Below are 12,165 nucleotides of genomic sequence, written 5' to 3' on the forward strand. Positions count from 1 at the left end.
GAGAAGTAACTTTGTAGATAACATTTATCATGGAAGAAAACAACATGCTAATTGCTAAGTAAAACATATGAGAAGTAGAGAAGGAAAAGACAGAATATGATTCATATGAAGATACAATAGTCCAAATAGAGGGGAAACTGGAAGAATTGAAAACCAAAAAATTTACCTTGATTCTCTTGTGGAAATTCTTAAAGTTTAGCCGTTTAGGGATGGTTCAAAGAGAATGTCCCTGTCGAGCCTTCGACGAACAGCAAAAGGCGATACCATTAGGTTTAGCAAAGATGAAGGAAGAAATATGCACCGCGTGGTTATTTTTTTAGTACTTTTACAAAAAAGTCCATAATAGTTTATAATTTATAAGTGGGTCCTTTTAATTAAATTTTTCACATGGGTTAACTTTACTATAAAATATATATAAAAAAGTGGACACTCCAAGAAATGGGGCCCTGTGCGTTAGCCCCATGTTGACCACCTCAGGGCCGGTTCTGGATGACACCATCCATGACAATCAACACACAAGACCCGGCTAAATGTTCCATATCAAATGTATAGTCTTCAATTTTAGGAGTAACCGGGACTTGAGAAGAAAGCATGAGCCTCTTGTTTTCGACAAGCACCCTTTTGCCTCCAATGCTGGCACTAACTCCAGTGCTACGATGCACCTCAAAGTCCTTGTCATCGTGTGATTCATATTGCTACTGTAACTTCTTTGAGTGTTCTACAACGACCTTCGCTAGAGGATGCTCACTGTTAATCTACACACAAATTAAAAACATAAAGAAATTATTGAAGAACGTCTAAAAATAAGGTATTATTCATCCATTACTAATTCTTAATACAAGAGGAGATGAACATTCCTACAAAAAAAAAGTTATACGTTGACTCCGAGTGTCCCACATGGCCGATCTCACAATCATTTATAGAGAGGTAAATTAGAAAACTGAGCAACCCAACATACGGAAAGGTATTTTAGGCCGAAGAGGAGAGGAACATACTAATATTGGAGGCGGTCATTGTTCTATTTAAAACGAGGGTGAGTACAACTTTCACATTCATTCAGATCGTTGTCTTCATTCCAAAATATCATGCAGTTATTTATACAATAATCAATCTTCTTTACAGGTAAACTTAACCCTATGATCAATTTCTTTGTTTCATAGAAGCTATCAGTCATTATATTATCAGCAGGGAGCAACTTTGACATCAATTGACAGATATGATCGTAACATCTTTCATAAAAATGATGTTCTTCTTTCATATTCAATAACCTTGCAGTAGCTGATTGTTGAGAATGACTAGAAGGAATACCTTCTCACACTTCTCTTTCACTAGCCTTTAACATTTCGGTAGTCGTTTCATTTACGCTCAAATTTCTTTAAAAGAAAGGTATGCGATCCATTTCCTAACGCAAAACGTAACTCCACGACCCGCACGTGACCTCTCGTGACGACCCACCGTCGATCGAACGACCTTCGACTGAACCACAACCTCTCGCGACGACATCCTGTGACCCTCTCGCTGTGACCCAAGCTCCAATGATGTTTGAACACAATTCAACCACATTCGAAATGTGTCGTTCTGAACAAGACCAAAAGAAGACCAAAGTAAATGGCCCAAGAGATTTGAACGGACATCCATCGGGCTCATAAGCAAATTGCAAGTTCATGGCCTACCGACCACTGGGAGGAGCTCATGTCGTTGAGTTTTTGTGCTTATTTCTTGAGAAGCAAATTGCAAGGTAAACTTTTTTTTTTTAATTTTTTATTCATGTGTCTCAAACATCATTAGTAAATTTACTATTAAGGCATTCTTAAGTCAGAAGTAAAAAATTTGACAAATCTCACCTTCATATTTCTCATAGTTTTTATTTCTTTAAATAGAAATAAAAAAATATTTAATAAATAAAATAATAATATAAAAAAGAATCAAGAAGCGGCACCATGTTCACAAGTTACTTCCTCCAAATGAATGACGGAGTTCTCTTCAACTATATTCAGGAGCTCCCACTCCATTAAAATGTAATAAATATTTGATAAAAAAATTATATTAGATAATATTAATTTGTTTCATTCAATCTGTATACAACTATAAGATCATAATAAAAATTATAGTAATTACCATAATTATTATATAATTGTAAAGTTATGATTTAGTATCAACTATAATTATACAATTGTAACCATTATAATTTTATAGTTGTTAGAATATAATCTTGGCTATTGACTAATGGTGACTAATTGGGTGAGCCAACGAATACGACGAATAAAAATCCAAACTACAACAGCTCATGACGCGAGGCCACGAGGCTAGCTGTGAGCCAGACAGACTACAGTTGTAGCAGCAGCACTGTTCAGGCTTCGTGGGTTCACGTGCTTCCCTTGTCAATAATGCAAGCTATTTATTGGCTGTCAATGTGAGTTAATAAGTTGACTTCTTATATATTTGTTTAAAATTAGGTTGTTGTATACACGACTTGAGAAAGTAAAATAATATGACTTGGCTTATTATATATTTATTTAAAATTAGGTTGTTGTAAATACGACTTCAGAAAGTAAAATAATATGACTAGACCTTTTATTTTATTTAAATTTTATAGTGTTAAAAAACGGAGAAGATGATTAATTAGAAAGATGATTTTAATATTGATTAGATGATGATTCATTACCGGAAAAATGATTTCCAACCATTTCACATGTCAAAACAAGCATTAGTAATTGGATCAGGTAAGAGGTTTTGATGTAGATATTTCGACATTCAAATTAATGATTGGTAGAAAGTAATAAACAATAGACTGAATAGTAGTAATGGGCTTGCAAAGTTACGTAGTCTTATGTATCTGTTTCTGTAAATGAAGATCCTTTTTATAATATTATTATTTGTTTATGCATGAATTTTAAAGTGTTTTTAAAAAACGATAAGTCATAAAATAATGCCAGTTGACTCGTATCTAGCTTGGACCAGGCAGCCATCGGGCTCATAAGCAATTTGCGCCTCTTGACAAGGCGGCCATCGGGCTCATAAGCAAATTGTAAGTTCATGACCAAACGATCACTAGGAGAGGAGCCCATGAAAAAACCTAGTTATTAGCTGTAACACTTGTGAATGTTTCTGCATCATTGAGTTTTTATGCTTATTTCTTAGAATTTTAGAGTGCCTTTTATTTGTTTTTTTTTTATTTTTATTTTTTAAAAACGTATATTTTTTAAAAAAAATAAAAAATAATTTTTAGATATTCTTTATTTTTTAAAAATATTATATATTTTTTAAATATATATATATATATATATATATATATATATATATATATAAAATACAAACTAAATCCTATTTTTCAAAAACACGTATTTTTTTTAAAAAAAAATATGAATAAAAAAATACATAAATCAAATGCACCTTTATTATTTATATCTAAAATAAAATAATAATCAAGAAATTAACTAATACGACAAATAAAATTCTTAACTATTATCATTTATAATAATAAAAAAATGATTTACTCACTCAGTATCTCCTTTTATCAATTGCCAGTACTTAAAAAAATAAAAACAAAAAATAATCAGATTGATAATGTCGATTCTGGGGTGACCGATCTGATCCTACGAAAGTTTCCCACCAACTACCAGGATAAATCAGGAAGCGCTTGCAGTGGGCAGCACAGGAGCCCAGTATTCTTTTACAAATGATTAATCAGGCTGGGTAACGTCAAGTCTGGGGTGACCGACCCGGCCCCACGGAAATTTCTCATCGTCTACCAGGGTAAATTGGTAAAATGATTAACCAGGCTGAATAACGTCGAGCCTGGGGTGACCGATCCAGTCCCACGGAAGTTTTGCATAAGCCACTAGGGTAAATCGGAAAGTGCACGTGGCAGTCAGCCCAAAAATCCAGCATCTTTTGATTACGCCTCTCATTTGAAGGAAAAATTCCTATAAATACGTCGTAGTTGGGGTTCGAACTGTGAATACCTAGGAAACAACCTGAATATCTTATCATGATATCCTGATCCCGGAGACAAGCCAATACTAACCCCCACATCTCATGACATGAGGCTAACTGTGAGATTCTCTTGGGATAATCTAATGATTAGCCTATAAAATATTATTATTATAAAATTTAAGATTCAAATCTCAATCGTTTATAATTTATCTTCTCGATTAATTAATTATAGGATGGATTAACAGAGACACTACAAAATTGAACGTATTTACTTTTTATCACGTGAGCCAGACAGACCACCGTTGTTAGCAGCACTGTTCAGGCATCGTGGGTTCACGTGCTTTCTCTGTCAATAATGCAAGCTACTTATTGGCTGTCAATGTGAGTCGATAAGTTGACTTCTTATATATTTATTTACAATTAGGTTGTTGAATATACAACTTGAGAAAGTAAAATAATATGACTTGACCTTTTGTTTTATTTAAACTAGTTTGTTGTGTTATTTATATATTTATATAATATAGCTCGAATATTAATTAGTATATATATAATTAATTCATCATGATCTTCGATGAAATCAAAAAAATATCCATAGCTATATAGTTGAAGCACTGAATGCATGCTCGGAGAGCTCTCGATCCTTACTTTAAGGAAAACAAACTGACACTCATCTTTTGGTAGCGCCCTGCTCACGAAATGGTGTAGAAAAGTCGTTCGGAAATCCTTGAAGTTTCATATTAATCCATCCGGCAACCTTCTAAACCAGTGTTATGTCGAGCCAGAGAGCGTGGTGAGGAAGACTCGGCATTTCACCCCATCTGTATATTGATGGAGTGTGGCGGCATTGTCGAACTTTCTCAAATGATCGTCAGGATCGGTCGATCCGTTGTATTCCCCGATCGTCAGTGGAGCATAGTGCCTTTGCAAAGGTCTTGCAATATTGCGTCAGCAAACTAGTAGTTGATCCACTCGGGAGACGTTTCACCTCGGGGCGCCTTGCCTTTCCGCTTATCCCAATCGGGGCGCTTCGTCTGAAGAGGATCCTGGCTCTTGATCTGCCTGCACGATTTCCGAGGGCGTTTGGAACAGAGCCCGGTGGAACGGTATCAGAGCGGGCGGTGCCTCTCCATGCGTACCGATCGGCAGTTTATTTTTCCCCTAGATAGAGAGTTGCTCTGGGCGGTCCTCTTATGTCGCTCGGCCTCCTGTCGCTGAGGTTACTTACTGCGTTTGCCGATCGGCCAACACCTTTTGTTGCTGCTGCTCGACTATCTTTTACGCTCGAGCATGTACGAGCATGTCTAGCTCCTCTTGGGTGAGCGTCACGGTGTGAAGTCATCCAGCGTCCTCCATCTTCTTGGCTCGGATGCAGGTTGCATTTCCACAAACGGCATCAAATTTGATCCTGTTCGAAAGTCGAGTCGACGGATGCTCGGGATGTGGCGCTCTCGTTGACCGTACAAAGACTCTGAGTGAAGCGGTCCGGAACCACAACCATGTTAGTGCCGAGCAGGGAAGGGTTCCCCGACGTTGGCCCTTCGACGCTCAAGTCAGTCACCAGCGATGTGGAAGCAGTAGAGTGAAGAAGTAGAAGAATAGAAGCAACAGTAATGTACGCATACATCTGACGAAGCTTGGACCTCTTTATATAGGGCTCCCACAGTACACGTACATGCTTTCCAAGGCGTGCACACTTCTCACAGCTTTCCATGAAAAGACCTGTCAGTAAAGTGTCTCTGACACAATACCTTAATGAGTTGAGCACATCTCTGACGTGACAGTGGAAGCTTTCGTCGTACGATCATCTGCCTGACCATGCCGTTTGTCGGTGGCTCTGGTTCCCAAAAGGATATCGCCAGATCCTCCTTTTGTATGTTACTGGGCTGAGCGAGAGAGCCGCTCGGCCAACCTTCCACTGTCCGAGCTTCGCTGCCATGCTGAACGGGAAGCCTAGTCTGAGTAGAATCCTCTCGGTCATGACGTCGTTTCGCCGGTTCCGAGTTTGATGTAAGTCCGAGCGAGCTGACTGTTCGGTGTGTGCCTCACCGATACTTGGTTCTTATGAGCGTTAGAAGCTCGACGCATGGCCGAGCTGTGATGATATCGGACTGAGCATTCTTTATCTCGGTCGGGTAAGTGAGTTGCCCGACCAACCGGTGATATAAGGGAGTGGATCTTGACTTTAACTCCTACCGTGGTGCTGTCCCTCTGCGGGTTGAGTCATTTCTTATCATCGCATCAATGTTAAATTGAGCTAAAAAAGTTACAATATATATAATTTAATTCAATTAGTCTCAATTAGTTTGTTTTTTAAATTTAATTTTGACTACTGAGCGAATGCAAATAAACTTTTATATTGCTCAAAAATGAACAAAACTGGATCTTGAAAACTACTCTTGAAGCATTTTCATTTAATTGGCTTGTTTCTAAACAAACAAACAAATAAAAAACTAATTAAGTAGTGCAAATTGTTATTATTTTCTTTAATTTATTGATTCTTGTAGGTCAAACTTTTAATAAAAATAATATTTGAAATCCATTAAATTGATATTCTTTACGTTCTTATTCAAATAAATGAAGAAGAACAGCTCGAAAATAATTCTTTTCTGTACTCTCCTTGCTGCTAAGATCGATGAACACAAAACTTATATTTATAATTTAAATTAGTGTCAAATCTTTGACCTAACAGTAATTTCGATTCGTTCTATTTGATCGAATTGAAGTTAACTTATTTTGATATATATACACTAAAGATTATAGTATTATTTTAAAGTATAGTTGTCCTACATTCAACTTAATTAGCTGGCCTAATCAAAATTAATTATTCAAATATAATGTTTATGTCTTTCTCAACAAGAGAAAATAAATCAACTTGACATTTTATTTATTTAAAACTAGCTTATTGTATTAAAATAATACGAGTTGACCAAGTTAATTAAAATAAAACAACTTGAGTTTTTATTTTATTTAAACTGGTTTATTGTATTAAAATAAGAGCTATGATGAGCTTAATTAAAAATCTTAATGAAATATTCTAGTAAATTCATGATCCACTATTTTATTTTTATGGACCTATCATTTTATGTATCTATTATTAAGTATTTCATTAAAATTCTTTCCTTGAACATATCATTTCTCTTAAAATAATGTCAGCTGACTTGTATTCTAGCTTGGACCAAGCAGCTAGGAGGAGCTCATGATGAGGCCTAGTTAGTAGCTGTAACACTCGTGCATATTTCTGATGGTAAAGACATCCATAATGTTACATCGTTATAACACCTACCATCTCGAGATCAGATCCTTTGTCCCGAAATTTCCTGTGTCTCCTTGTCGATCGAACGGGCTAGATCACATTTCAAAGATGCAGTGCACATCACGAGACTATCATGACTGTCCGATCGATGAGGGGATACGGGGACATGGAATCTCAGGACAGAGGATCTGATTTCCACCATCTCATCAAAAAGCATGGAGCCCACTGCCACATATTCATTATAACAACATTCTTCTTACACTCACATTCTTTTTAACATTAACATTCATTATGTATGGATTTCACAATCCACTCAATCATCTTAAAAGTATATCATATTAAATAAATATATTTTAAAATATTTAAATCATTATTATTATTTTTAATAATAATCTTACTTTTAAAAATATAATTTTATTACTTTTCAAAAATAATATTATTTTTTTAATATATTTATTAAATAAAATAGATGTTGGTAAGAAAACGAAATTATAATATTGAGAAAATAAAATTATAAAGTTGGGAAAATGAAATTACAACTGAACGATTAAAATAATAAAGTTGAGAAAATAAAATTACAATTGAATAACTAAAATTATAAAGTTGGAAAAACGAAATTTATTTTAAATTATCATTGAAATGCAACAATAACTTAAATAAACCTTGAAAATTGTAAAGATTTTTTTGAGGAAACGACATATTTGGAAATGAATGTGGGTATTAATAATTTTATAGAATTCAAGAAATTTGTAAAAAATATTCTATTATTTTTATCCATTTCAGATTGAAAATAAGATGATAGAATCTTAAAAAAAAACATATGGGAGAATATTCAGATAGTAGAATTGAAAGAATAGTGAGTTGGAATGAAAATACATGTACATATTAATAGATATTTATAAATAGAATTTCAAATTAATCATTAAAAAATAGTTAAAAACTAATCATTTTATTTATTTTTTTACTTTTTAATTTTAAAATTTATAATTTTTTAATAAATAAAATTTAAAAAATTATACACATGGGTAGCCAATCCTAACCCACCAATACTTGAACGCGTTGAAACGGAGAAAAATTATAACATCCCTCAACAATACTAAATTAATATATAGTGTCATTATAATGCCATATTAACGGACGCTACAGATGTCATAAGAGATGATTCCTTAATCCTCAAGCCAACACCGACCACAGCTCATGACGCGAGGCCACGAGGCTAGCTGTGAGCCAGACAGACTACAGTTGTTTGCAGCACTGTTCAGGCTTCAATGGTTCACGTGCTTCGTCTGTCAATAATGCAAGCTACACATTGACTGTCAATGTGAGCCAATAACTTGACTTGATTTGGATTTTTTTAAACTGATTGATTGTGTTCTTTATATATTTGTTTAATATAGTTCGGATATTAGTAGTTGAATATATACACACACGCAACTGATGCTATAAAAAAACAAAAACTGCAACTATCAAACCACCGGTTGGAGTTTGAGATCGGCAAAGGCTGATAGCTACCTCTCGATATGGAGGCTGCTTTCATCTCATTACTGATCAACAAGCTCGGCGAAATCACAGTCGGCCAGGCCCATAGCAGATGCTCTCAGCTACTGCTGCAGCACACAACTCCACCTTTAGATCAGATTCATGCTCGGGTGGAACGAATCACCAACGAGTTCAAAGTGATGCAGGCCTTCCTGGAAGGCTCTAATTGGTCCACTGCTGCTGCTACTAACAAACCACTCGAGGCTTGGATCGAACAGGTGACACTATTTCTTGTATTTCTTTGACTTTATTAATTCTTCGATGCATTCAACTGATGAATATAATACCATGCATGAAACACCAAATTTGTCATGAATTGTGTATTAGGTGAGGGAGGTGGCCTTCAAGATAGAAGACATCATCGATGAGTACCTCTATCTGGTTGGAAGACAACGGGAAAGGACATGGAAGAGTTGTCTCACGGCACCTTCGGATTTTTGTTTCAATCTTGCTAAGGCTTGGCGTGGTATTGATTCTCGATTAGAGAAGTTGGAGACAGATCTTTCTGAACTGACAAGCAGGAGAGATCGATATGGTCTAACAATAAACGGCAACGATGATGATAGAGCGAAGAATTCAGAAACAAACAACACGCATCATTATCGAGCTTATTCACCCATGTTAACTGATGAAGATGATTTAGTGGGGATAGAAGTTAACAAATCTAAGTTGCTTTCGTGGTTGACTAATGCTGATACTTGCAGGAAGATGACAGCAATTGCGGTGTGGGGAATGGGTGGCCATGGGAAAACTACCCTCGTCTCAAATGTCTATCGCAATAATACCGTGAAGAGTCACTTTGATTGTCAGGTATGGGTTACAGTTTCACAAACTTATAGTGCACTGGAAGAACTCCTAGGAATAATGATCCAGGAAATCTTCAAGGGAAAAAAGGAGCCTGTCCCAAATGGTATCACTACCATGCAAAGATTAGAGTTATTTGACATCATCAAAGAAAGTTTGCAACAAAAGAGATATATAATTGTGTTAGATGATGTTTGGCATGTAGACTTGTGTAATGATATTAGTCGTGCTTTTGTTGATAGCAACAATGGAAGTAGACTAATTATTACCACTAGAATGCATGAAGTAGCAAGGATGGCAAACGATGAACATATCATAAAGCTGCAACAACTTGATGAAAAAGATGCATGGATTTTGTTTTGCAAAAAGGCATTCCAAAGAGGGAACAGTAGAGATTGTCCAAAAGAGCTAGAGGATTACACTGGTAGGATTTTGAATAAGTGTCAAGGCTCACCGTTAGCTATTGTAGCAGTTGGCAGTTTATTGTCTTTCAAGGAAAAGAGTGAAACTGAATGGAAGAAAGTCCATGATCGCCTTCATTGGGAGTTGGAAAACAACCCTGCGCTAGATAAAGTGAAGAATATTCTTAACCTCAGCTTCAATGATTTGCCTTACTATCTAAAGAATTGTTTTGTTTATTGTAGCATCTTCCCTGAAGATTATCTAATTAAAAGGAAGAAACTAATCCGATTATGGGTAGCTGAAGGATTCATGACGACAAGAAGCAGTGGCAAATCAATGGAAGAGGAGGCTGATGACTATCTTGCTGAACTTGTGGATCGGTCCATGCTTCAGGTGGTTAAGAGAAATGGATTTGGGAGACTCAAGGCTTTCAGAATGCATGACGTTGTAAGAGAGGTAACACTAGCAATATCTAGAAAGGCTAAATTTTGCATGATTCTTGATGGTTCACAATCAGTTTTGGACAATCAAACTCGTCGTGTTTCCATTAAAACAAATGATGAATCCCTTGATTTAAGTACGAGCCTTTCACGACTTTGCTCTTTGATTGCATTTTCTACTTCAGTATTTCGAAATAGAGCAGTCTTGATCAGTTTCAAAATGTTGAGGGTGTTGGAGTTGCAAAACCTTCGAATCCACAGCTTACCAAATGAAGTTTCAGCCTTGTTTAACCTTCACTATTTGGGTCTGAAGGAAACAGGAATCAAACAACTTCCCAACCATATCCAAAAGCTCCAGAGTTTGCAAACACTTGACCTCCGTTATTCCAGAATAAGAAAGCTCCCGCGCGGTGTCACACAATTGAAGAAACTTCGTCACCTATTTGGGACTCGGATTGAAATTGAATTTGGGGGATCAACTATAGCCGGTTGTGTTCCAACTCTCGAAGGATCATGGCAGTGTAAGAACCTACAGACTCTGAAAGAAGTTTTTGGAAACAAGAAGCTTGTACAGAGATTGGGCGACATGAAAGAGATCCGAACATTAGGAGTTACAGGGGTGAACCTAACCAATTGTCCTCAGTTTTGTACCTCATTGACTAAGATGAGGAACCTTCGTTGCTTAAGGTTAACCTTGTTTGGAAATGAAGACGAACAGTTCACCTTTGAAATGTTAAATTCTCCACCTCCTCTACTTCAGAAGTTGGATTTAAACTTCAACTTGGGGAGATTATTTGAAGGAAAAATGCCTACATTTATTTGTTCTTGTGCAGAACTCACACATGTGAGTCTGTCGGGGACACAACTAATAGAAAATCCACTTCCTTCACTCGGACAATTGCATAAACTAGTGGCGTTAACATTGAGGGATAATGCATATGAGGGGCACAAACTGCACTTTAAAACAGGTTGGTTCCTTAATCTCAAAAGGCTTTACTTAGGAGGATTGAAGAATTTAAGTAAGATTTTGATAGAGGAAGGTGCCATGGCAAGTTTATATAAACTATATATGGAGGATCTTCCAGAATTAAGGATGGTCCCTAGTGGCATAGAGTTTCTCACACATCTCCAAAAGCTCACTCTATGTGTCATGTCTGGGGAACTAGTGGGAAAATTAAGAAAAGACTATGTCAATGAAGAAGAACGACGGAGGATTAGACATATTCCGATTGTTACCATTATATAAGTACGAAATTAAAATAATTGTTGATGTTTGTTTGTTTATGTATGAAATAATCCTAAAAGAGGATGAAAATATTTATAGTCATTTGTATCATATGTATATTTCAAGAAATTATAAAGTCAATAATTAAATTGTTTACTCATGATCCTATTTTTTAAAAATAATTTCATACTCTATTGACTTTTCTTTCAAACTTTCAAATAAAAAATTATTTACGTTGAGTTGAGTGCTACTTAAAATCATTTTTAAATTATACAATAAATAAAATAATCAAGATCTAATTAAATTTTAAAATATAAATTAATTATTAATTTAAATAAATAAAATAAAATAAAATAATTGTAGTTTTAATTATTTTTGAATTATTATATCATGTATGCTAATTTGCAAGCTATAGGATTTCAAAATCACTTAGGTAAACTTCTTTCTTCTAATTATCTAATATTTCATTAAAAAAAAATGTGTCCAAGATTATTTTTTAAAAAAATCACATTAATAAGTCTGCATCAAAATGATTAAAACAACATATATTTGGAACAATGCTTATC

At 35.3% G+C, this 12,165-nt stretch overlaps 1 protein-coding gene across 2 annotated transcripts; it reads left to right on the plus strand.

Annotated features, from left to right (window-relative positions):
- Window positions 1–8,618: 8,618 nt before the first annotated feature.
- On the plus strand, window positions 8,619–11,755 carry LOC122034871 (disease resistance protein RPM1-like). Of its 2 annotated transcripts, XM_042594232.1 has the most exons (3): window positions 8,619–8,946; window positions 9,056–10,390; window positions 10,688–11,755. In XM_042594232.1, the coding sequence occupies exons 1-3, from the start codon at window positions 8,710–8,712 to the stop codon at window positions 11,618–11,620; spliced, it is 2,505 nt and encodes an 834-aa protein (XP_042450166.1). In that variant the 5' UTR covers window positions 8,619–8,709; the 3' UTR covers window positions 11,621–11,755. The 2 variants fall into 2 exon arrangements, with proteins under 2 accessions (XP_042450166.1, XP_042450165.1); XM_042594231.1 differs by having other exon boundaries at window positions 9,056–11,755.
- The last annotated feature ends 410 nt before the right edge of the window (window positions 11,756–12,165 follow it).

This window comes from Zingiber officinale, chromosome 11B, assembly GCF_018446385.1.
Source record: "Zingiber officinale cultivar Zhangliang chromosome 11B, Zo_v1.1, whole genome shotgun sequence".
Classification (NCBI taxonomy): Eukaryota; Viridiplantae; Streptophyta; class Magnoliopsida; order Zingiberales; family Zingiberaceae; genus Zingiber; species Zingiber officinale.

Excerpts from the sequence above, each read along its gene's own strand:
- LOC122034871 (XM_042594231.1), top strand. The coding sequence starts at position 8,710 with ATGGAGGCTGCTTTCATCTCATTACTGATCAACAAGCTCGGCGAAATC. Across the intron at positions 8,947-9,055 it reads TCGAGGCTTGGATCGAACAG|GTGAGGGAGGTGGCCTTCAA; the intron begins GTGACACTATTT and ends ATTGTGTATTAG.